The sequence below is a fragment of the Dreissena polymorpha genome, chromosome 14 (genome assembly GCF_020536995.1).
Source record: "Dreissena polymorpha isolate Duluth1 chromosome 14, UMN_Dpol_1.0, whole genome shotgun sequence".
Taxonomy (NCBI): domain Eukaryota; kingdom Metazoa; phylum Mollusca; class Bivalvia; order Myida; family Dreissenidae; genus Dreissena; species Dreissena polymorpha.
In genome coordinates, this window is record NC_068368.1 from 65,126,217 (window position 1) to 65,153,317 (window position 27,101).

A 27,101-nucleotide genomic window follows, 5' to 3' on the forward strand; every position below is an offset into this window, starting at 1 on the left:
GATGCAGTCTATGAAACAGTTTCTTGCTTTAGAAGTTGCAATTTGATAACACAGTTTCTTTTTTACTCAGTATGGATAGTAAAAAAAGGTAATGGAATCTTCTATATGGTAATATTTATTTAAGAGCTAGATTTTTTTTTACATTTGTATGATAGTTAAATCAAATGCTTTGAAATTATGGAGCTTTCGTCTTGAAATTAAAGGAGACTTTTACAAACGAGTGAAATAAAGCTTTTGAGTAAGAAACGTGTTTTAACCCTTTGCATGCTGGGAAATTTGTCGTCTGCTTAAATGTCGTCTGCTCAATTTCTAAAAATAGCAATTTCTTCATTTTTTTTTAAAGAATACTATCTGAATAGCAAACAGTTTGGATCCAGATGAGACACCACGTTCTGTGGCGTCTCATCTGGATCCAAACTGTTTTCAAAGGCCTTCAAAATTCGGTTCCCGCACTGAAAGAGTTAAATATTGGGTTCATTAACAGATAATCATCGTTTAAAATTGTTACAAAAGAGCATTTGTTACACTGTTCCTTGATAATTTGGAAAAACATCAAATATAAACATAGGGTCTAGCTTTGGCTTATCATTGTGTTAAAGTTTGTCATTGAATGCTTTAAATTGATGAATGAAAACATTCAAACTAAACAGCTCCAATAAAAAACAAGAATATACAATTAAATAAAGAGAAAAAGTAATTCTCAACTGGGCTCGAACCACTGACCCTTTGAGTTAAAGTCTTAAGTGCTCAAACCACTCAGCCATTTGTGCACCAAAGGTGAAGTGTATTTTATACTGTATATAAGTAATCCTTGTAACATCAATTAATATTACAATAGCATCAGAACTCCCCAAATTATTTAATTAATTCCCTTTTTTTAAGCTTTAGAATATTCAGGTTTTAAATCATCAAAAATGGATTTTTGGGAGCATGGTAAATGTTCAGTATTACTGTCTCCTCACAAATATCAGAACTACAACGCAATTGCGTAAATCTGAAACAATTTTTTTCAATTTTGTCTATTTTCCAAAAGTTGTATACTTGGTTGGTTGGTGTTAAATACCAGGTCAGTATGTCAACTTTAAAAAACAATGAAAACACTTATTCAATTTAAAGTTTTGTCAATTACTTTAGTTTTAAAATGGTAGCAGTCAGTTTTACACATGTGCCTTTATTGAAAAAACTTTTAACAAGGAAAACATCCCATTTTTACTCAATCATCTTAAAACTGTCTTGGAATCTATTTTTATATGATTATAGTTTATTTGGAATATTTTGAAATACCTGGCTCCCAAGAGACGATGCTGTTTTTATGCCTCCAAAGGGTGGCATATAGTTTTTTAACTGACTGTCCGTCCGTCGTCAGTCAGTCAGTCAGTCAGTCAGTCAGTCAGTCAGTCAGTCAGTCAGTCAGTCAGTCAGTCAGTCAGTCAGTCAGTCAGTCAGTCAGTCAGTCAGTCAGTCAGTCAGTCAGTCAGTCAGTCAGTAAGTCAGTCAGTCAATCTGAAAACTTTAACATTGGTCATAACTTTTGCAATATTGAAGATACTAACTTGATATTTGGCCTGCATATGAATCTTATGGAGCTGCACATTTTGAGTGGTGAAAGGTCAAGGTCATCCATCAAGGTCAAAGGTCAAATTTATGGCTTCAAAGCGGCGCAGTAGGGAACATTGTGTTTCTGACAAACACATCTGTTGTTCTGGTAAGACATGATGAACAAAAATAATTTTACCAGACTTATTTGATAATTTCAAAATGGCCAAACATTTGATATAATGTTATTTGCCCTATTGTCAAACTGAGTCAAAGCATTTGAGACTTTTTCTGGAAAATCTGGGCTCAATGCCTGTGTGTAAAGTGTCACCCCAAATAAGACTGTGCATTCAAATCCGGGACGACACTTTCTGCCTTAACAGTTTTTGTTTAGAAAAGACTTCCTTTCAACATCACAATTCATAAAGCAGCTTTTAAACTGCACAAGCTAACCTGGGACAATCTATACGCACGTACTTTAACTTACATCAACTGATTAAGCCTAGTTTTCACAGAATTGGTCCAGAGGAAATCTGTGTCCTTTGGGTTAAATATAGTAAGTTTGTTTGGGAGTTAGGTGAGTGCCCTAGGACCTTTGGCCCTCTCTTATAAACCCTTTACTACTTAGATACTTTACCCATTTATGCCTAGTGGACTCTCCCATCCTTCTTAATTGGATAAATTTATTTCCAAAATTAGGGATGTTTAGTATATTTATTATTATATATATTTAGAATACTTCTTATAGAAATTCCTTTAAGCAAACAGCGCAGACCCTGATGAGACACCACATTATGTGGTGTCTCATCTGGGTCTACGCTGTTTGCCAAGGCCTTTTTTCTAGACGCTAGGCCTAAATGGGTTAATTTGACGCATTTGTAGTCCCATAGACTGGTGAATTAAGGTAAAGACCTTTCTTAAGTTTTAAAGGCTTCATGCATCTCCAAACCTTAGATTCTGATGAGCAGCAAACAGCATAAAACCTGAATAGACCTGAGTTAATTACTCGCAGGCTGTTCTGGTATTATTATCCCCACACTTTTTGAAAAGATCAGAAACAAGGTATTTATACCTACAAAAAAGGCTTATTACAGTATGGCAAATGTTTGCAGATGGGGTTTGTAACAGATATTTGAAGGAAAACAATAATTTCTGATACATTTTTTAGCATTGCTCTTTTTTTAAAACATAATATTCATAGATTACCTACTTGATGTAGGCTGTATTTTATTTGCAGTCTTAATACTGCAGGATTATAATTGTTTGTCTGAGGTAAACTTGGAGACGCCAAGTTTGCACAGGGGGGTTGGCAAATATTTTGTTATCAATTGATCCCAGCTTTGCATGCTCATGAAATATTGATGCTTGTTTGTATTTCTCATAGCATGGCAACATGGATGGCTAATATTGTCTTTGAATATTATATCAATTGCTCTAATACAGGTATTCATAGCTTATGATGGAACTTCAATAAATGAAATATTGAATATGAGCTGTGTCGTGCGATAATGGGTCTTAAGCCATAGGCAGCCGCATAGCAAGGTTTTGATGGTCTCATTAGCGCAGGCTGCCATGGAGCTTTGAATATTTTGGGGAAATAAGAAATGTGATTATTTACACATGGTAGGGAATAACCCTATTCCAGAAAAAAAGATACTTATGTTTATTGCTTTATCTGTTCAACATCATGAAGCACTTTATGACATTATTTATAATCAAGGCCTATTGTTTTAAATAACAAACACAATTAAGGTTAACAATGTCTACCTTATTGTCTGTAACTATCAGATAAGCTTTCCACAATTGGCCTCTTGTTTTGTTTACCGCAATTCTTTTACTGTCTGGTACTATGGTCATATGTGATTAGGTTTATATTGTACATCATCAGATACTAGTATATAACAACGATATTTTGCTGACTGTGTTTATTATGTCTAGTTTTAAGTACAAGTATAGGGTATTTATAAGGAGTCAAATTAATTTTATTTTTAGCTCATCTGAGCACAGTGTGAGCTTTTGTCATTCATTTTGTACTTCTTTCCTCGTCATCGTGCATCATCAACATTTCCCTTGTGAACACTCTAGAGGGCACATTTGTTGCCTAATCCCAACCCATGCGAAAGACGAAAATATCTAACTGGGCATGAGGTCTGATAACTTATAAAACTTACCAGACCTCACCAGATTTAACCGGACCTTGTTCTTCAATAAACAATAGAAATTAACCTTTTGTAGAGTTATTTTCATTATTATGACGTTCACATTGTATAAAAATACTACATACAATAAAATAACAATTTAATTGAAACCTGTGTGAAACACATGGTCCGACAGTTTTGGAAATATTATCGGAACTGAGACAGAAAACTTTTAACGGATTTGTCCGAGGTCAGACATCGTGCTAATCCCCATGACATCATTAAGTTAGACAGAATTTTTTTTCCGAAATATGTTTGGGCTTAGTTTAAAAACACATCATGTGGGGTTAAAAACTAGGTCATTAAGTTGCATTAAAAAAAAAGCTTGTGATAACACTGTTGATTTAAATTGTACAGCTTAGAAATAGAAAGCTATTATTGCTAAAGTGATTAAACTTGTATTTATTATTCAGGGGAATTTGTGCACTTTAGTATTTTGGTGCATTTTTTGTCGGGCCTGCATGTACAAGGCTTATCATGGTTTTTGAGTGTAAAAAATATTCATGCATGTAAGTGGGTGTGTTTCTTGAATGTAACTTATTATAGTCATTCATCATGCAATTTAAAAATAACTTACCACAAATGACCACAATGAGGAGACAGTAAGTCGCTGTAAAACTTACTACTTAAAAGGTCAAAGTCAGTATTTATGATCCATGGGTAACTTTCATGAGATTGCCAGTCACATGTAAACCAGTCTCCCTACTTCAAAGGTCAAAGTCACACTTACCGTAAAACGCTGTGTATAATGCACATTTATGTATAACGCGCATCTACTTTTTGAAGCAAAAAAATTGGGGAAAAAGTTTTTGAAGCAAAAAAAATTACGGCAAAATTTCCGTACCGTAGGCTCACTGAAAATCGTTTTATTTATATTGCCGACTCACGTGTTATTTTATTTTTCAATAATTAATTATCTTAAAGACGATAACGATAAAGATACAACTTGTTTGTGTGTTTTTTTTAATAACAATATTACGCGTAAATGTTTCGATTTAAATGAATTATGCATGAAATGCATAATTTCCACGAGGATACCATCGAGGTTTTCATCATAAGTCTCCCAAGTAACTGTCCACGATTTTATCGTGGAGGAGTACACATTGCGGACCGATTAGTGTGCTTGGTATAACTAAGACACTGAAATTTTTTATTGGTATTGGCACGGGGTTATTCACACATGACTAATTCACAACCGCGCATTTTATTTACATTTCCCATCTCACGCGTTCTTTTCGAGCGTCTATAATTGACAGGAGACTTTAACGACTCAAACTTCTCAACACCATTACTGACATTACCGGCGTTAAACAAACAATGGAGGTGTGAAGTCGTTTGCCGGTTCGCATGTTTTGATAATAGCCCAGCTACACAAATCTTGACAGGTGACGCAAATTGCTTGATAATCACAAGCCCAATCTTGACAAGACGTATGAAAACATGTAAACAAACACAACATCAATTTTATTAACACATTTGAAAAGCAAGAAAATTAATAATAAATATATTGAGAAAGACCTTGCCGACATACTATTGTAAATCGACAAGTGCCCCCAAATAAATTGTGTAACCCTAGTACAGTAGGGTATAATATTGTGGGAAAAAACAATAAAGTTTAAATAAAAATGGCTTCCTTGTTTTTCATTTTCTTCTTCAAATTTATTTGATTTCAATGCTCTGTATGTACCTGAAAAAGATAGAAAATATTAATGTTAACTTTATAACGTTTGTCATCTATATTCAGATCGTAAATATAACACAATTATTAACAATCATAGTTACAGTAAAAACAACGGGGAACAGAATGATGCGAGTTACCGTAACTGGGTAACTGACAGGGAAAAAATGTCTTGGCATGGCTGTAGTTGTGCATAACGCGCATCAAGTTTTTAAAATTAAATTTGGGGGTAAAAATGTGCGCCTTATACACATCCTTTTACGGTATATACAAAGGTCAAATTGTGCTGTAAAGCAGTTTGTCTGAATCATTAATTGTCAATATGCATTCTAAAATAGACAACACTTGACCTGGAGGAAGTTGCATGTCACAGATGACACTCATCTCCTGACCTCAAAGGTCAAGGTCAAATCTCAAGAGGTCCATGGTTAAATATGGGCGTTACACAGCTTGTCCAGACTCTAACTTTGCCCTTCATTATGTTATTTTAAAATAACCCAGCATAATTAAAGTAATAACCTTTGGAGACAGCATTTTGGGTGTAACACCCGCCTCCCGACCTCAAAGGTCAATGTCACACTTTCTGGTCAAATTTTCCATAAAACAGTCTATCCTTCTGTTACTTTGTCATTAATTATTCATTTTAGAAATGACATAAAACAAATATCCATCAAGAAAAATTAGTGTTTTGTTAATTAAATCTGTCTCCATACCTAAAAAATCAAGGTCAAACTTAAGGTTTAAATGGCGGTATATAAGCTTGTCCCATCATTAATTTCTAAATTCATCATGCATTTTTAAAATTATGTACTACAAAATGTTCACCATGCCGAAACTGTGTTTCGTTTGTAACAACCTTCGCCCTACCTCAAAGGTCAAGGTCATACATAAACTAAAATATTAGATTTGGCTGTATTATTATCCAAACTGTTGACTTTATTATTTTTTATTCTATTAAAATTTTTATTCCCCTGGTAGGGTGGTATATAGCAGTTGAACTGTCCATCAGTCTGTCTGTCTTGTCTGTCTGTCCGAAAACTTTAACATTAGCCATAACTTTTGCAATATTGAAGATAGCAACTTGATATTTGACATGCATGTGTATCTCATGGAGCTGCACATTTTGAGTGGTGAAAGGTCAAGGTCATCGTTTAAGGTCAAAGGTAAAAAAAACAAATCCAAGGAAGTAACAAGCTTTAAAGGGAGATAATTTCTATTTATCATTAGGCACTTACATATCATTTTTACAAGGAAAGTAATATTTTTTATTATTTCCCTTTAAAAAATATTACTTCCCTTGTTAAAATTATGTGTACCTGCCAAATGATAAAAAACATTAAATAAATCAAAGCGGCACAGTAGGGGGCATAGTGTGTCTGACAAACACATCTCTTGTTTTAACTGAAAATGATGTGAAGCAATGTAACACCTAGGGCAAAGATTAATGTCACATTAAAGGTCAAAGATCAAACATGTGCATTTGCATATTGAATAACATTGTAACAGTAGGAAAAGCGGTTAAATGGCCAATTTGAAATTTGACCAGAAAGTGTGACATTGACTTTTGAAATAAGGAAATGGGTGTTAAAACTCAACAAGCTCTCTCGTTCAGCTCGCTAAATAATTTAAAGTGTTATTAATTGACTAATATGGCTAATTGACTTATTTCTCACCACATGTAATCAACAGCTTAATTTGTTTAATTTAATTATTCTAATTGTATTCATTTTGTTTTCTTGTAGTGAAGGTGTTAGACAAAACTGGCATGTCAGTTTATAAGTGACAGACACACATTCCTGGGCGTACTTTGTCCAGGGTTTTCCTTAGAAATCCATGGAAAATATGAGGCTGGACAATTTAAACTTGTTAAAATTTTATTCTTGTTTGTTATAAATTTTTACTGATTTGCTTTGCAATTATTTGTAAATTTTATTGGTATTTGAGACCTTGTATAACTGCCATAAGATCAAACAAGAGCAATAGTAAATATTGACTTGTCTCAGTGAAGATTGTTTACCAGGTTTTTTATGGAAATTTTATGATAAACATTGGCTGTTGTAAAGTGTGTAGTTTATTAAAATCAGTGTAACCTTTGGGTAGAGAGAAAAAGGGTCATCAAAGATTTTAGTTGTGCTTTGAATTGTTGGTTGATTTTTTTAAATAAAGGATATTAAAGCAGAAATTTATGTTGATGTTTCAAAGAAAATTTAATGGATAATTTAATCAAGTATACTGTTCAATATTTCTGTAATGACAGTGTGACTTCGATTATGAATGAAAGTGCTTATGAAATTGAACGTTCAAACTCACAATTATTTTAAATTCATTAGTATTTTTTGTCGCTTGGAGTATTGATTTGATACACTGATATACATATAATATTACTGTGATCAATTTAGTCTTGTTAAAATAGTTAATTTACTTTGGAAATGTGCAGCAACAGATATTAGGAATACATGAATTGATTTTCTTGTGATATGAACTATGGATATAAAGTTAATAAAGAGAAAGGAAAATGTAGTGTTGCCATGGATAAGGCAAACAGATCTGGGGTAATCATAAATATGTTATTTATATGTGTAATAATGACTATCAAATGACATGCTCATTTGGAAATCGTTCTTATGCCATATCAATGCAGTCTGGTCAGGGGTAACTCTGTCACCACACTTATGAGACCTGCTGCTGCATTAATCTTGCATGATTTTTTAGCAATCGCTCACTCACATGAGAATAGCTCTTCCATATCTATTCCATCATCAATTAAGCCTTCATTTACAAAATAACATCCAATTAGATAAAGTGAGCTATATGATTTAAAATTTAACATGTAAAAAATGTGAGATACGGAAAACATGTGTAGTAGTTTGTTGTTCAGGATTTCTTTTTGCATTTATTCATTACTTACTCTTAGCTACAAATTGCTAAAGATGTTGATAAGGGCAAAGGTTTCATGGTTCCCTTCTTTGTAGGTTCCTTTCTTAAAAGCCATGAAACCTGTTCACCTATGTAATCTCATCAACCAATAAAATCCCTTGTTCTATTTTATGTCACAGGAAAAAAAAGTGTGCTTCTGTGGTAGGTTATACATAATTCAATTTTATTATCTTAATATGCTATATTATTGCAAAGAATATGAAACCTGGCAATATTTCAGGCAAATACGCAGTTTAGTTTAATTTCAAACCAAATTCATAGTTTTACACATCCATTTTTTGACTGGACCAAATGACTGTCACTTTTGGATATTATACAGGATCTCGACTTCAGCCATTTTAATTAGAAAAGTCCAAAGTCAGACGTCATTTGCATGGGTTGGGTCTGTCTTTTGAATGTACGAAGGTATCTGTCCCTGGCATATCTGTAATTTTTGTTATGGCTTGTCCGGAAATTATTATCTTAATTATGTTCAGCAGAAGACTCTAAAATGCCCATCCAATTGTATTTCAGGTGTTTTAAAATTTCAGTTTTCATGGACGTTCTAATAAATATAAGAACTCTGTATGATGTGCATGTGAAGAATAAATTAAACTGGAATGAGTATCATTTGGATGATTTTCTCATCCAAAACTGAGCATTTTATGTTCTGGATGAACTGTTGTTATATTTTTATGCCCTGGTAGGGTGGCATAATAGCAGTTGAACTGTCTGTCAGTCAGTATATGTCAGTATGTGTGTATGTCAGCCTGTCCGTCTGTCCGAAAAAAACACTTTAAAGTTTAACATTGGCCATAACTTTTGCATTATTAAAGATAGAATCTTGATATTTGGCATGCATGTGCATCTCATGGAGCTGGACATTTTGATGACCTGTTTACCCTACCGATTGCTTCTCTGTAGTATGGAGACTCTCAGTAGTTTTGGGCTGTTGTCATTAGTTTTAAACTAATTTCAATCATTTTGAGCATTAACCCTTTCCCACTTAGAAGAAAAGTGAAAATGGCTATGACCAAACATTATAAAACCAGAACAGCCTGCGAGTAACTTGCAGTACGTCTGTTAAGGTTTAATGCTGTTTGCTGCTCATCAGTATCAAATGGTTATAAATTATGCCTTTAAAACTTGAATCTAGTAAGATCGGTCTTAAATTAAATATAACTTTAAAAGGGACTACAAATGCGTGAAAATACGTAGCTAAGTGGTAAAGGGTTAAAACACCATGACTTGGTCACATATCAGTTTAACGGTACATAAAGCATTAGATGAATTTACTTGCTAATAATTTAATCTGTTAAGTGATGATTTTTTTTGCTTTTATTTGTTACAGCCTGTGCCATTTGGATTGGGAAAATTAGCGCGATAAACCATGAAATTGGGAAAAATAGCGCGATAAACCATAACATTGGATAAAATAGCGCAATAAACCATGAAGCATTAAGCATTATAAATATGATTATAAGTAACAGAATTAAAATTGTTTTTAAGTGCATGTTTGACAGCATTTTTATATTATAAAGTGCTGCTTTAAGGTCTTTTTACAATGAATACAATATTTAGTTAATATCCAGCAGCATGCATATTAAACTTTCAATAATCTATAGATTCTTAAATACACCATTTGATCATAAGCTCTTTAAGAGTAGCTATTAATTTAATTCAGTATTTTTAACCAGGTTTTCCGAAGGAAAAAACTAGTTATTAGATTGGCGAATGCGGGCGGGCTGGCTGGCTGGCTGGCTGGCTGGCTGGCGGGCTGGCTGGCTGGCTGGCGGGCTGGCGGAATAAGCTTGTCCGGGCCATAACTATGTCGTTCATTGTCAGATTTTAAAATCATTTGGCACATTTGTTCACCATCATTGGACGGTGTGTCGCGCGAAATAATTACGTCGATATCTCCAAGGTCAAGGTCACACTTTGAGTTCAAAGGTCAAAAATGGCCATAAATGAGCTTGTCCGGGCCATAACTATGTCGTTCATCGTCAGATTTTAAAATCATTTGGCACATTTGTTCACCATCATTGGACGGTGTGTCGCGCGAAATAATTACGTCGATATCTCCAAGGTCAAGGTCACACTTTGAGTTCAAAGGTCAAAAATGGCCATAAATGAGCTTGTCCTGGCCATAACTATGTCATTCATTGTGAGATTTTAAAATCATTTGGCACATTTGTTCACCATCATGGGACGGTGTGTCCCACGAAAGAATCATGTCAATATCTCCAATGTCAAGGTCGCAACGACTAAAAATAGATTTAAAAAAAAAAAAAAACTTACAAAGGGGGTTAATTTTTTTTGGTCATTTCAAAAGTTCAGGTTGAGTTTTCTCCCTTTATCAGATTTTTTTTTCACAATGAAAACCTGGTTTTGTGACAATTTTGTCCCTTGTTTAAAATTAAATATCATAAGGGGAAAACATAAACAAATATTAACAAACACCCTTTAGTGTTCTTGTTGTGTTAATGATGTATCAAATGGAGTTAAAATAATATATTTTATTTGTTTACCTTTCAATATCTTGCACTTGACAACCTCAGTTCAATGCTATTTCATTAAACTGTACAGCGTAACAAACATAATAAAGCAGAATATGCATAATTATGAATCTGAGTATACACAGATCCACTAACATGTAAATCAAATTGACCGTTCCAAGGCGGTGACCCCAGCTTTATTCTTATTTGTGTTTATGTTGTTTTGTATTGTGCTGTATTGTGCTATTTCGTACTGTTTGGGCAATCGGTCACTTGCCTTAAATAAAGGACCTACTAATTGTTTATAATAATAATTCAATACTTCTCCAGCAGGTGGAGTTTCACTTTTTTATATTGTCTCTTTCCATTACTCATTATAATAAATGCTTTAACTTTGTGAATGACTGAACTCCAATTTCCCAACACTAGTTTCCGTGACGCACATTTACTGTGCAGATTTCTGATAAATATTTGTTGTTGTTTTTTATCTCACTTAGTATTTTGCGTTAATTGACACACGCATTAAATTATTCCCTAATGACCATATGATATCCGTTGTTAATTTGAATGGTATTTATTATTTTCGCCGTAAATCGCAATATCTGGTCTGCTTGCCGTCATCTTGGACGTGTGCAAAAACAGGCGTGCTCAATCCTGATACATCGACTATCGTCGGTATTCTCCACAATAAAGAGAGAGAGATGTGTATACTGTGTATACTGGATAGCAATGTAAAATTGTATATATTCGGCTAAATTTGCGAACCAATACGTAAGTCAGTTGTCGTTCGGTGACGACTCGACAAGCTCGATCAGCACTCGTTCCCCAGGAGGCGTGAATTGTAACGTGTCTTACTACGCAAGCGCCAAAATGATTATGATTGATAAATTACTCGCAAAGACCGAAAATAAGCAAAAGTACGAATAAAAACTGAAATTTGACCATTTTGATCGATGGATCCGTAGTTTTCCAGTACAAATGCGTAGTGCGTAGTTTAGCCAAATAATCCGAAGTAACTACGGTGAAACTGTAGAAGTAAACAGGTCTGATTTTGAGTGGTGAAAGGTGAAGGTCAAGGTCATCCTTCAAGGTCAAATGTCTAATAATTATGGCGTCTGTCCGTCTGTCCAAAAACTTTAACATTGGCCATAACTTTTTCTCTATTGAAGATAGCAACTTGATAATTGGCATGCATGTGTATCTCATGGAGCTGAACATTTTGAGTTGTGAAAGGTGAAGGTCAAGGTCATCCTTCAAGGTCAAATGTCAAATATATGGCGTCTGTCCGTCCGAAAACTTTAACATTGGCCATAACTTTTTCAATATTGAAGATAGCAACTTGATATTTGGCATGCATGTGTATCTCATGGTAAAAAAAAATATATTTCAAAGCGGCATTATCATGAAGCTGCACATTGTGAGTGGTGGAAGTTTAAGGTCAAGGTCATCCTTCAAGGTCAAAGGTAAAAATAAAATATTTTTTTTTATTTCAAAGCGGCGCAATAGGGGGCATTGTGTTTCTGATGAACACATCTCTTGTTACTATTATTGTATCATGTAATTAGCACTTTTCCTTTCCTTTTATCATAAAGAGCAATGGTATGTTTTAAAATCATTTTTACTGTACTTTTAAATTTTGCATTCATGGACCTGGTTCCATTTTTATGCCCTTGGTAGGGTGGCATATAGCAGTTGAACTGTTCGTCAGTCAGTATGTCAGTCTGTCAGTCTGTCTGTCCGTCCCAAAAAAACTTCAACATTGGCCATAACTCAATAATCAAGATAGCAACGTGATATTTGGCATTCATGTGCATCTCATGAAGCTGCACATTTTGAGTGGTGGAACATCAAGGTCAAGGTCATCCTATAAGGTCAAAGGTCAAAAAAAATAAAATTAAAGTGGCGTTCTCATGAAGCTGCATATTTTGAGTGGTGGAAGTTCAGGGTCAAGTTCATCCTTCAAGGTCAAAGGTAAAAAAAAATATAAAAAAATTCAAATCGGCGCAATAGGTGGCATTGTGTTTCTGATGAATACATCTCATGTTTAGAATTTTATTTAAAGAAACCCAATTCAACCTCAAGTTTGGAAAAAAAATGATGTGATGAATTTCTACATGAAAGTGTCTGTTTTACAATTAATTTATTGACATTCATTCATATATATATATATATATATATATATATATATATATATATATATATATATATATATATATATATATAATGGGCATAACTGCATATAATGCATTGTAGAAAACCCCCTGATTAGTTCAAGAATGTCTTTATCCAATTTCACATCATAGTCAGGTTTTTTTCAGCACTGTCTGCGCCTCCGGAAAACGGAGACGTTTCCAAAGCAAACGGACCCGATCCCAAACTGAAATTATTTTTAAAAATCCAGATTTTCAAAAAAAAAAAAAATATTTTTTTTTTTTTTTTTTTGGAATGAAGTGTCTCTTATGACTTATGATTATTAGATTATGAGAAAGAAGTATCTTCTGACTTATGATTATTAGATTATTATTAACCTTCTGTGCTCCCCATTACCTCACAAACCAAACTTACTCAATGCTTACCTGCATTGAAGGTCTAGACCTGAATGACAAAACATTGGAGGAGCTGCGCGATGCTTTCAAAAACAGGAAGCAGAGAAAAATTTTGCTGTAACTTGTGTGACTAACCAGTGTTTGTTTTGGTAAAAAATATCTGCTACAAGTTCTTGACTGTACAGTTCTTATCTCAGTGTGTAACCGCAACTGAAAGACAAAATTGCAGTTACAAGTTGAATAAATGTTGAACATGCCCAATATTGCATGTGTTTATATAAAGAAGACAAAATAACAAAGATATTGATACTCTGCATAAAGTACCGACAGAAAGATTTTTTTAACATGTGTCTTGTTCTGAGAAAACTGGGCTTCATTCATAAAAGCGGAAAGTGTCATCCCTGATTAGTCTGTGCGGACTGCACAGGCTAATCTGGGACGACACTTTACGCACATGCATAATGACCAGCTTTTACAGAACAAGACACACATGGTTTCAAGCCCTACTGATCTACTCCTATGTGAGGTTCATGACCTTTTTCTACACTCACAGAAGTTTTGCATTTCTTTTCAGCCCTCTGGCCACTTACAACTCCCTAACGGACCCCAACCTTGCCGGGTTTTTTGGGAACACAAGAATGAGGCGTCATCTGAGAAAAAATGGCCTTGTAAGTCTGAGTTACCTGTTAACTTTTAATCCATGCAATCGTTAGTTTTAATTATTATAATGGTAATAATAATGGTAATAATTTGATAATTTTAATAATAATAATTATTATTCTATATCCAATTAATTTATCCAATGGCATTCTTCATATATACCCCGTGGCCGTCTAATGTATTCCTGTATTGGATCCAAAAAGTGTGTATTTTTTTCCATATTGAGTACAAGTGCAGTAAGCATTGTTTTATAATGGTAAAGGCAGTTACAGAGAAAAAGTATCCAAATGTGCAATAATTTATTCACACAGGCGCTTGTCTATAAAATAGCAAAGATGACATTAAAGCATCCGTTTACTGGGAAGCGTTTTGTTAACCAGGTTTTCCGAAGGAAAAAACTGGTTATTAGATTGGCGAATGCGGGCGGGCTGGCTTGCTGGCTGGCTGGCGGGCTGGCGGGCGGGCGGAACAAGCTTGTCCGGGCCATAACTATGTCGTTCATTGTCAGATTTTAAAATCATTTGGCACATTTGTTCACCATCATTGGACGGTGTGTCACGCGCAATAATTACGTCGATATCTCCAAGGTCAAGGTCACACTTTGAGTTCAAAGGTCAAAAATGGCCATAAATGAGCTTGTCCTGGCCATAACTATGTCATTCATTGTGAGATTTTAAAATCATTTGGCACATTTGTTCACCATCATGGGACGGTGTGTCGCACGAAAGAATCACGTCAATATCTCCAATGTCAAGGTCGCCACGACTAAAAATAGATTTTTTTTAAAAACAAACTTACAAAGGGGGTTAATTTTGTTTGTTCATTTCAAAAGTTCAGTTTGAGTTGTCTCCCTTTATCAGATTTTTTTTTCACAATGAAAACCTGGTTTTGTGACAATTTTGTCCCTTGTTTATGTTGTAAATGCAATTGCAAATCCACACATTTCTCATGAATAAATTCAATTAGTTTCACAGGTTATCATGCTGCAAATAACGATTATAGACGCATATTTCATCATTAAAGTCAAACAAAGAGCTTAAGAAAGGGATATAGAATAAAAAGCTTAGATGTTTAAACTGTACAAGACCTGATACATTTTGACTTACACACAGTTGTAGCCTAACGGCTTGTCCAAAATGACTTCAAACTGTCACTGTACTAGTCCAAATATATATCTGTACTGTACAGTGAAACGTATATTAACCTATTAATATTAATATAAAAAGAAAGTATACGTACTAATAATAAATAATCGTATTAATAATACCTCTACCAGTATCATAGTACAATGATAATGACAATAATAGTAATAATAATAATAATGATAATAAAAATGATAATAATTACTTGCAAAACTCATCAAAAACAAAACATCTGATATTAGTTTAAAAAAATCTAATTTATTAAAATCAAAATGTCTTAATTAATAAGTAATACAATTAAAATTATAATAATGATTGTAAATATTTTGTATGTATATATAAGTCGAGTTCTGAGGAAGCTGGGCATAATGCATTTGCGTAAAGTGTCGTCCCAGATTAGCCTGTGCAATCCACACAGGCTAATCAGGGACAACACTTTCTGTTAAACTTGATTTTCGGTGAGGAGGGACTTCCTTGAAACTAAAAATACCATCAAACAGAAAGTGTCGTCCCTGATTAGCCTGTGCAGACTTCACAGGCTTATCTGGGACGACACTTTACCCACATGCATTAAGCCCAATTTTCTCAGAACAAGACACATATTATAATTATGCCATAAAAAAAAAAACAGGTCAACCGTCGAGGTGAGATTATCAGTGAGAACCAGTACAGACTGAACATGGCGCGTAAGGAGCACAAGAAGCATGTGAAAAATCTGCTTGCGCAGGCTATCGTGCACAAAACACTTGACCTGGAGCGGTACAGGCAGGTTGAAATAAAGAAAAAGTTGGAGGAGATTGCGAAGATTGAAATGGTTCGGAGAGTGCGGGTAAGAACAGTAATTTTTCTAAAACCACCTTTTTAGCACACTTGAGCACAATGTGCTTATGATGAGCTTTTGTGCTCGCAATTTGTCCATTGTGCAGCGTTAACATTTGGCTTGTTAACACTCTAGATGCCACATTTATTGTCCAATCATTAATCTTTGTCAGAAGATTTGTCCTAATGATATCTTGGACGAGTTTGAAATGGTTGCTGTTGATTGAAAAACATGGCCGCCAGGGGGCTGGGCATATCTTCTTATATGGCTATAGTAAAAACTTGTTAACACACTAAAAGTCACATTTATTGTCCAATCTTCATGGCACTTGGTCAGAACAATCATTTTAGTAATATCTTGGATAAGTTGGAAAATGTTTCCGGTCTGTTGAATAGCATGGCTGCCAAGGGTCGGGAATCGATCTTCTTATGGCTATAGTAAAACCTTGTTAGCACTCTCAAAGTTACATTTATAGTCCACTGAGTACTCTTCATGAAACTTGTCAGAACATATTGTTCTAATGATATTGTGTGCTGCACAGAACAGGTTACTTCCTTTGTATCTCAGGTGAGCATCTTTGGGCCTTTCTGGCCGTCTTGCTTATAGGGAATGTTTTACTAGATAATTATTAAGAACATATTGTTTTTAAAAATATAAAAAGAAAAACAGCTTTGTTTTTAGACTTGTTAACGATACATGTAGAACATATTTGATAACTTTCTAGATTTTCTAGGTTTTTTTTTTAAAGAAAAAGCTGTTTATTTAGAAGAATTGAAGCTTATGAAAAACATTTTTTTTTCAAAGTATTTTTTTTAAGTTGTTTATTAAAAAAAATTGCGAACTGCCATCATAGCCTCTATGCTTGTTTAATGCAATTGTGAAAGTGCTTTTTTTTACAATTGAAAGACCAGCAAACTAGAAAATACTTTTATTTAAAAGCCGTAATGCTTCATATAAGTTTATTTCAGGAGGTAGGTTTTGAATAATTTTTTTGAAAGAAGTTTTAAGTTTGATATTTAAATCATGATTTTTTACTGGTTGCTGGTAAATGAAGTATAAAGTTCATTTTTTATTCTTTTTTAAGACTTTAAGTTTTAAGTTTGATATTTTATCATAATTTGTTACTGCTTACTGGTAAATGAATTCTGAAATTCATTTTTATAGATTTTTTATGACTTTGCAGTAAAACATCAAAATGACACTTAGTAATACGTTTAAAAACAGTAGATCAGTTACTTTATTTTTAACATCAGAAGTCTTATTTTAGTCTGAAACCAATAAGGGGAATTACGGCTTTGATTTACATAGTGATAAGGTGAGAAATACATATTTTGTTTCATAGCTTGTCAGCCTCACTCTGCCTAAATTGGACTCAATGCATGTACATAAAGTGTTGTCCCAGATAAGCCAGTGCAGTGTGCAGAAAGTTTAACCCTTTGCATGCTGGGAAATTCATCGTCTGCTAAAATGTCGTCTGCTGAATTTCTAAAATTTCATTTTCTTCGATTTTTTTCAAAGAATACTATCAGAATAGCAAACAGTTTGGATCCTGATGAGACGCCACGTTCTGTGGCGTCTCATCTGGATCCAAACTGTTTGCAACGGCCTTCAAAATTCCGTTTCAGCACTGTAAGAGTTAGGAAAAAAAGTGTTGTCCATTATAAGCCTGCGCAGACTGCACAGGCCAATCTGGGATGATACATTTCATTCATGTCTTAAGTCCTGTTTTCATAGAGCGTTGCTCACTTGTAATGTACTCACCATAAAATATGTTTGTTTCAGATTACCCAACCTTCTCATTTTGATGCCCTTACACTCTTTAAGATTTCATTCAGTTTGTCACATTTTTTGTCATTTTTTTTCTTTTTGTGTGTGTGGACAATCTTCATGGGGACAATTTTATAATATAAATATGAGTACAATATAATATTAACCCTTTTCCCCATATGAAGCAAAGTGAAAATGGCTTTTGCAACCAGCATAAAACCAGAACAGCCTGCAGGTAACTCGCAGTCTGTTCAGGTTTTATGCTGTTTGCTGCTCATCAGTAACTAAGGGTTGGAAATGAAGCCTTTAAAACTTGAATTTAGTAAAAACAGGTCTTACATTTAATGTAGCTTTCTAAGGGAGTACAAATGCGTCAAAAACGTATCTCAGTGGTAAAGGGTTTATGAATTGTTCATATTTCATTTTTACCGAGAGGAAATGATCATGGTCAAGCAATGTTTCAATCATGTTTGAAACATGGTCATTCATGTTTTCATGTTTGTAACATGTCATGGAAATATGTTAGAGCAATTGTAAGACCATCATCTAATCCATAATATGGCAATTTTAATTTCTGCAGAGTCAATACTTTACTTTGTTGGGAATGTTACCTTTAAAACAAACATCTTTGTTCATGCCAGGATTTAAAATGAACACATTTACAGTACAGCCAAGGCGGCACAAACATAATCAGCGGCTACGCCACGGCAAGATTATTAGTACGCGGCCGCCGAATCGTGTGTTCACGCGGCGTATGGCCGTGGCACTCGGCATGGATCCGCGCAATGACGCCGAGTCTGTATTAACCTCGCGTACTTTCGTGGAGTAAATCCGCCGCATACGTACGCGGCGGATCGAGTGAAAAGATATCCACCTACATGTACATAAATGTATGTGTAGCGTAGAATTAATTACACGCAACTGTTAATGTTTCGTACGATTATCATTCTTAAATTTGTAATCCAAAACACACTTCCAAATTTAAATGCTTACGCGACCTTTGGCAAATTCTAGCTTCAAATAAACAGTGCTAAAATATCCTTTGTTTCATAAAAAGCGCGCGAAAATTATGCAGACATGTAGAACGTCGTTTGGAAAGTTTGTGTGTATTTTGTGTTGTATTAATACATGAACATAAAGTCAGGCGTAAATTGCGTGTTCAGTGGGAAACAAAACGCCCCGATTAGACGTTATTTCATCATCTCTATAAATAGTAACAAATGCCAAAATGTATTTTATACTTAAGGAAATATCGAGAATGTTTGTGTATCGTAAATATTTACCCGCATTTGCTTTAAAACTGGAATATACGGGATTATCGGGTAATTAGTAGCGATATTAACTGTATAATATGAACAAAATAAAACGTGTTTATATACGCATATTCAAACAATAGTTATAATAAGCTGATAATTAACAAAACAACAAATACATCGTCACCGTCTTGATTATTGATGTGGCTTCAAACTGCTAATTTTCTCAGCTTAAATATAATAGCAAAATCAACATGCAATTAATTTATAAATCCACCATATGCTGGAGCCTTGACCACTCGTATGTGCGAAAACATAATTACATGACCTTGTTTATGTGTGAAATACATACACTACGGGCCGGAAACAAACTTAATTGGCCAGACACATTAACTATGCTTACATGTATATGCTAATACAATCCGCGCACAATAAATTTATTATGATTTTAATTATTATTATAATAGTTCTTTCAAAATTTGTTAACTACGTGTAACTTATAATTTTAAAAAGATTTTTAACCAGGTTTTCCGAAGGAAAAAACTGGTTATTAGATTGGCGAATGCGGGCGGGCTGGCTGGCTGGCTGGCTGGCGGGCTGGCTGGCTGGCTGGCGGGCTGGCGGAATAAGCTTGTCCGGGCCATAACTATGTCGTTCATTGTCAGATTTTAAAATCATTTGGCACATTTGTTCACCATCATTGGACGGTGTGTCGCGCGAAATAATTACGTCGATATCTCCAAGGTCAAGGTCACACTTTGAGTTCAAAGGTCAAAAATGGCCATAAATGAGCTTGTCCTGGCCATAACTATGTCATTCATTGTGAGATTTTAAAATTATTTGGCACATTTGTTCACCATCATGGGACGGTGTGTCCCACGAAAGAATCACGTCAATATCTCCAATGTCAAGGTCGCCACGACTAAAAATAGATTAAAAAAAAAAAAAAAAACTTACAAAGGGGGTTAATTTTTTTTGGTCATTTCAAAAGTTCAGTTTGAGTTTTCTCCCTTTATCAGATTTTTTTTTCACAATGAAAACCTGGTTTTGTGACAATTTTGTCCCTTGTTTATTTCATGATGCGCATCGACTCGGCATCATGTAGCGGATCGCGGCATGCCTCGGCGGACAGGTGCGAAGTTTCGCGGCGAAATGCGACTTGCCGCCGCATACTGACGCGGCTTCAACGACTGACGCGGCATCGACTCGTTTCGCCTTGCCGCCGCGAATCGCGAAATACGTTTGTTCCGCTTTGGCTGTACTGTATAAGGCACTTGATGTGTCAGGAAGATTTTTATTTCTCAGTGAATGAAATTGTACAGCTACATATAAAGGCTTATATCTATATCCAAGTTACCATGGCCATTTATTTAACATTAAAACATATTTAACACCTTTATGTGGTGTCAAATTTACAGACACAGTAAATTATGTTTTCTTGCCTGGATGTCGATTGCCTTCAACATTGATATTTGTATGATATAATCACATTCGTTTCATTTTCAGCATGAAATATTGTTCGCATGATTGTATTTAAGAATGTCATGTTTTTTCCACCTTAACAATGCATTACTTGGTTCAGGAAGACATTATGTTTTATTTACCACACTTTATTTGCAAAGCAATCATATGAAATGTCTTTAATTGCAATTAGGCAGATAAAAAGAAGCAAAAAGATGAAGCTATAATGCCATATTTGACGCCAAAATTAGAGAAAAAGCCCAGAATTCGTCCTGTAAACCGGTCTGTAGTCCCAAAAGATACGCCGCAAAACGTCCTTGACATGGAACGACCTGAAATGAAGGATAACTTGCGACCTGCGTCAATCACTCAAGGCTCGGTTGGTTTTGCAATCTGATTGGTTGAATGCTGACTGAAATCTGTTAACCCTAATTATTTCCAGCATGGGAAAGTGCATGTGATTTAACCCTGCTCGTCCTGTAGTTCTTTCGATGTCATTTGTGCTGTTGTAAAATGAGCGAAAATGGGTCTTATGCAATATGCAGCTAGGGTAGCTCATGACTAGCCTGTGAAATTACACGGTTTGGGTATGAGTTGCCCTGTATTGCTTATGAGATCACGAAACCTTGTGTACCCTAACCCTTTCCCACTCAGAATCAAAGTGAAAATGGCTAGGTATAAACAGCATAAAACTTGCAGTTTGTTCAGGTTTTATGCTGTTTGCTGCTCATCAGTAACTAAGGTATGGAAATGAGGCCTTTAAAACTTGAATACAGTAAGAAAGGTCGTGTAAAAATGCGTATCTAAGTGGTAAAGGGTTAATAGCAAACAGGGTAGCTTCTGACGAGATTTGGCAGGCCTGTCTGGAGCTACGCTGGTTGCATGTGGCATAAGACCAATGTCCGTATGTCGTGGCTGAAATGTTGAATGCGTTTAAACATTGTTAGGTATTGTGTGATCTGGCAAGTTGTTTGTGACAGTGCCTGTTTGTAAAATCTCTTCAGTGGTGTTCCCATTCTGTTATGATTAATTGATGCTTAGTTGACTTAGTTTTGTGGAATAAGTGAATAAGAGAATAAGTGAATGATCAGTTAGGAAGAGAAATATAAAGAACATTTTACTTATGCACTTTCCAAACTCATTTTAATTGTAAGTGATTGAAGTTGTTCATGAGGTAGGATATCTGTTTGATAAATGTTTTTTTATGGAGTGTTAATTGAAATTTTGTACCATCAACGTTTGATATAAAAAATATCCATGAAAGACACAAATGGATTAGTTCTTAGAGGTATATACAGATCTTGTCATAAAAGACGTGGGATTGCGCAACAATAAACTACACTGACCTGGATGGCTTGATTGCTTCTTTTCCAGGATTGCAATTAAACACAGGCTCATATTGTTAGGAGTAAATCAATTATTGAAAGGAGGTGAACATTTGGAAAAGAATATATATTTTGTTTAACTTAATGTACTTTCTGTTCTTTAGAGATTGTATTAATGAGGAGTGCATTTGACACTATGTTAATGAGGATTTCATTTGACATTGTGTTTGTGAGGATTGCTTTTAAAAAAAGTTTACTAACATGAGAATCAATATCTACAGAAACTTTTAACAGTGTGTCAGATATTTTGCTTTTGCTGAGAGTTTCTAATTGTACTAAACTAAACTTTTTGAAATAATATTGTGCTTTTTAGATTTTGCTTGCAGCTAAAGGCCTATTTAAACACAACACAGCTCATATAATGCATTAGTATATACAACCAACAGATGCGATATCTGCAAAAATATCAACAGGGGCAGAAGTTGAATAGTTACAGAGCAACAAGCAAAAGTGCAAAAATAATAAAATCACATACATGTAATTTTACTAATACTTTTCTAGGCTACTAGGGGTAGGAAAGGAGATGAGGAATTGCTGCCCTATTTGACCCCAAGGTCTCACAGCCGACCACAGAGCGGCCCCTCAGATGCTTCGTCGTCGTCATATAAACGACCTAAAAGTGCCCCCGGCCAACCCAGACACAGGGTGGTCTCAAAAACATTCTCTAATGATCCCTATGATGAAGTAAGTGTGGCCTGCGGGATATGGGTTTATAGATGAAGTAAGTGTCTTTTGGGAAATGGGTTTATGGAAGAAGTAAGTGTAGTTTGGAAAATGGGTTTAATTATAGATGAAGTAAGTGTGGCCTGCAGGAAATGGGTTTAAAAATGAAGTAAGTGTAGTTTGGGAAATGGGTTTATAGATGAAGTATTTGTGGTCTACCGGTAATCGGTTTAAAAATGAAGTAAGTGTCAGGGAAATGGTTTAGCAGATGAAGAACGTGTGGATTGGGAAATGGGTTTACAGATGAAGTATGTATAATTTGGCAAAATGTGAAAATGCACCTTGTAGAATCTTAAATACACTGGCTTTATTGAAGGGTTTTCACTTGATGCATATGTTTCTTATATGGCTGAATGCAAAACTTTGAATATTCTGTTCATATTTAAGTAATTTGCAGACTGCTTTAGCTACTTGGTAAATTGGGTCTTTTGTGATAAACATGATTGTTCGAGTCAACAATGTTAATACATCATCCCTTTTAATACATAGCGGAAGATGTGTAAAACATGGATCGTTCCTTTATGAATACAAAGTAAAACAATTTGTCATGTTTTGTAAAGGTCTATACTTGTAAATATATTTTCAGTTATATTTAGATAATGATTCCTACAGACGAATGGTAAAAATTTAACATCATGACTTACAATTGTCTGGGATTACCACCCATTTCGTTTTTCTGATACATAAGCACAGTCCAGGCGCCTGTACTTGCCGTTGTGATTTTTGCACTGCCAAAGCGTGCCTTTAAGAACACTTATTAATAACACTGTGTTTATCTTACAAAATAATGATACAATATTTGTCTTTTGTTTGTGTTTGGAATTTAAATGGCTGATAATAATTATTCTGCTTTGATGAGTTTTAAAATTAACACAATGATCTCACACTTGATTGACTAACACGATTTTTTTTGGCAATTGGGAAACGTACCGGTACCAGTTCAATTGGGAAAATTGTGCGCAAAAACCCCTGAAATTGGGAAAAATTCTCGTCCTGAAGTCTTCATATTGGGAAATTGGCGTATTTAATTTATCGCTCCAAAATTCTATTAAATTGATAACTAAATGTTGTCAAGTTGTCAATATAATATTTACACAGGTTTCATGCCATAGAGCTGCATAGGGAAACTAACTAAATATTTGTTATTAAAAAAAATAATTTTTTTTTTTAGAAACCTTTTATTGGGAATTTTTTTGACATTAATTGGGATATTTGTATTTCTTTTTCTAATTGTAAAAGTGCCGTTTTCCGTTACTTTGTAAAGACGGAAAAAAATCGCTGACTAAGGAATTACACATTAGTGTAACTCTGACTCTGGTTATTATTACACCAAATGTCTGCTCAAACATTCTTGTGTTTGTGTTTAAATTGTTGTTAAATTCGCACATGTTATAGATGAAACTTTTACTGCCAACAAAAATAATATGGTTATTCATAAATGATAAATGTGTTTTTGCGAATTATTGGAAGCATACTGCGTAGATTTATTGTACTGGTTCTACACAGGAAAAAAACTAAAGTGTCTCCGATAAGCGTAAGGTTTCCACTGAGTTCAATCAATCTAAGTTAAAATCGTCATACATTTCCAATAGATCCCTAGTTGATGGTTAATTGAGGTATCTGATAAAATGCTGTTTACAAGATACACCAGTTTAACATTCAATCAGTTAGAACGATGGTGAATGATGCCTATTCCTTATATTGTTTGCATGTATGTCTCAATAGAGAAGTTAGCCATTGTATGGCCTCTAATTTTCTTTATTAATTACTTAAACCAATTGTCGGAGATTAATTTCTTGCAAATAAAGTTTTTAAAGTATGAGTTTACAAGAAGTGTTTTCAGTTTTCAACTTTAATTTAAGTGATTTTGTATAAATTTTAAGACCTTAAGATGATTTTTCAAATACACAATGGGTTTTGAAAAAATATTGTAACAGTTAAATTTAATGTGAATAATTATGAAGTTTGATAGATATTTTACGATAAACTTAAACAAAATCATCATAAATGAAAACTTATTGATACAAACCTTTACTTAGGGTAAGATAACTCTTTTATTTTTGTGTAAATAAAACTCAGCTTGCCTTCCAGTGTACCGCACTCATTGTGTTTGTGTATGAACTATCTATGCATGCCTGCTTTCTCTCTCTTAACCAGGTGATATATATGGACAATGACGGATATCCCGTGGAACCCCCTCCAGCATCTGAACGCTATGAGACCAAGAACACGATACGCGACTCTGACATTGACACCAGGCATTTATATGCTGTGAGTTGCAGCATTTTTATATGAATTTTATCAGTTTCAATCTGTTCGTCAATGTAAGCATAACTGAATTCTTTTGTGAGTTATGGACACGTTTCATTGTGAGAGTTGATTGGTTTCACCAACTCAACAGTGATTAATTGAGAACTAGGCTGTCAATACAATCAAGCTAAAATAAATAGATTTTAAAGTATAGTGAGATTTTCTCTAGACCTGATGACAAATTCTCAAAGTTTCATTTTTCTGAAATCTTTATTTGTGTGTCAAAAAATTGCTAAACTTTGCTAAATTCTATTTATTTCAGTAAATCTTAGTTAGTAGAATATATCTATTTTTGTTTTAAGTGTAATATGTTAAGTTCATGCATAATAATGGGAAATAGTGATTATCATGTTGCTTCACATGCTAGATGACGGCCTGATATATAGGATCAATCTAAAGACTGAAAGAAATTGAAGCCTAAGTGCACCAATACAAGCTGTCAATTGCTTTAATTGTTAAAACTGGGACTAGGTTGAGATTAGGAAATGATATTTTCCAGTTCTTAGTTTTGCAAATATACTTAGTCAATAACCTGCCACAATATCCGAAAACATTTAAGAGCGAAAGCAAGACTGCTTTGGGCAGCATGGTAAGAACCACATAATCATGAGAACTACATTGTGCTTCTGAAGCTGCCTGAAGACAATCTTGCGTTCGCTGGTTAATATTCGGATATCATAGTCAGAAATTCACATGGAGTATATTGTGACACAAAAAATGAAAATGAGCATTTTGTAGCGCGTTAAATCTGCATTATCAGACCACATCTAGCGTTGAAATTTTGGCTATTGCTATAAAGAGCATAAAAATTGAATGTGTTAATTTTATTGTTCAAAAAACATGTATTTTATGATATATTAGTTGATTTTAAGTAATTATGGGCATTTAACCCTTTCAGTGCGGGAACCGAATTTTGAAGGCCTTTGCAAACAGTTTGGATCCAGATGAGACGCCACGTTTTGTTTGCTATTCTGATAATATTCTTTGAAAAAAATCGAAGAAAATGATAATTTTAGAAATTCAGCAGACGGCATTTTAGCAGACGACACATTTCCTAGCATGCAAAGGGTTAAAGCAGGAATTGATGTCCTAGAATAGTCTGTGCAAACTGAGCAGGCTTATCTGGGATGTTTTTTACACACATGCATTAAGTCCAGTTTTCCTAAAAGTTGGCTCTAATAGAAGTTAAACTTGTGTACCTTTAGCTGGATTCTGAAGCCCTGCACCAGTACGCTCTAAGAATGTCAAAGGCTGAGAAAGGCAGAGACGGAGCCACGTCCCCCTACCTTATCTCTCAGTATCCTGTCCCTCCAAAGAGCGGTAGACCTTCAAGGTCGTCATCTGGAAGGTCAAGGTCAGGGCTGAAGTCACCAAAATCTGGGTCAGGGAGGTCATCCCCGCGACGATCAGCTAGAATGTCTGGACGGCCTGAGTATCCGGCAAAACGGACACAGGTCAGTGGAATAGAATGTGTGAGTCTTCTGCTTGACTAATGAAACTTCTCTCCAAATTGACTTTGGTCTTTGGTCCGATACATATTTGTGTACAGACAAACAAAGATGAATTAAAAATTATTATGCCCCTTTGGAGTGGCAGGCATCAAGGATTGCACTTGTCCATGTCTCTTAAGTTTTATATCCGTTCTTCCCAAAGTTGTTTTTTTCAACTTCTCTTTAAGTTTCAATTTTTCATAGTTGAATTATATTAATGAGTAGATAATGGTTTTGAATGTTTAGAACGGCATTTTGGCTGCAAGAAATTTGTAATAGAATTACTGCCCATTGTCTCTTTGTCCAGTGTATAATTTATAATGGACATGTCTGTTTCCAATCCTTTGTTATGGTGTTATCAGTGTCTGTGATACATTTCTAGTTTTATTTTTGCTAGATCAGAACCAATGTCTAAACAAAATTCTGCAAATGCTATGTAAGAATTAAAGGCATAAAAGGGAAGCGCTTGTTATCCTTTGTGAACATGTGCATACAAGAAGGCGTATGATGTAGAAATGCTTAAGAACTATGCAAGATTTTATGTAATCCATCTTCTAAAAAGAATGTTGATTCAGGGCTATAGATAATTTTTTGGGTAATTGGGTTTTTCACCCCCTGTTTTGACAACAATAGGGTTTTTGTAAATTCAATAGATTTTAGCAAAAAATTTAACCCCCTACTGTTGAGCTTAATTGGGTTTTTCACCCCCGTTTTTTTTTAA

The 27,101-nt window shown here is 34.6% G+C and overlaps 1 protein-coding gene across 3 annotated transcripts in view; it reads left to right on the forward strand.

Moving 5' to 3' along the window:
* Window positions 1–27,101, forward strand: part of LOC127856845 (glutamate-rich protein 3-like) — a 78,992-nt gene that overhangs the window by 5,269 nt on the left and 46,622 nt on the right. For all 3 annotated transcript variants that reach the window (XM_052392987.1, XM_052392988.1, XM_052392989.1), the window contains exons 2-6: window positions 13,944–14,037; window positions 15,803–16,000; window positions 22,359–22,541; window positions 24,738–24,851; window positions 26,096–26,344. In XM_052392987.1, the coding sequence (XP_052248947.1) occupies window positions 13,944–14,037; window positions 15,803–16,000; window positions 22,359–22,541; window positions 24,738–24,851; window positions 26,096–26,344 (838 nt within the window). The remainder of the gene's footprint in view (window positions 1–13,943; window positions 14,038–15,802; window positions 16,001–22,358; window positions 22,542–24,737; window positions 24,852–26,095; window positions 26,345–27,101) is intronic.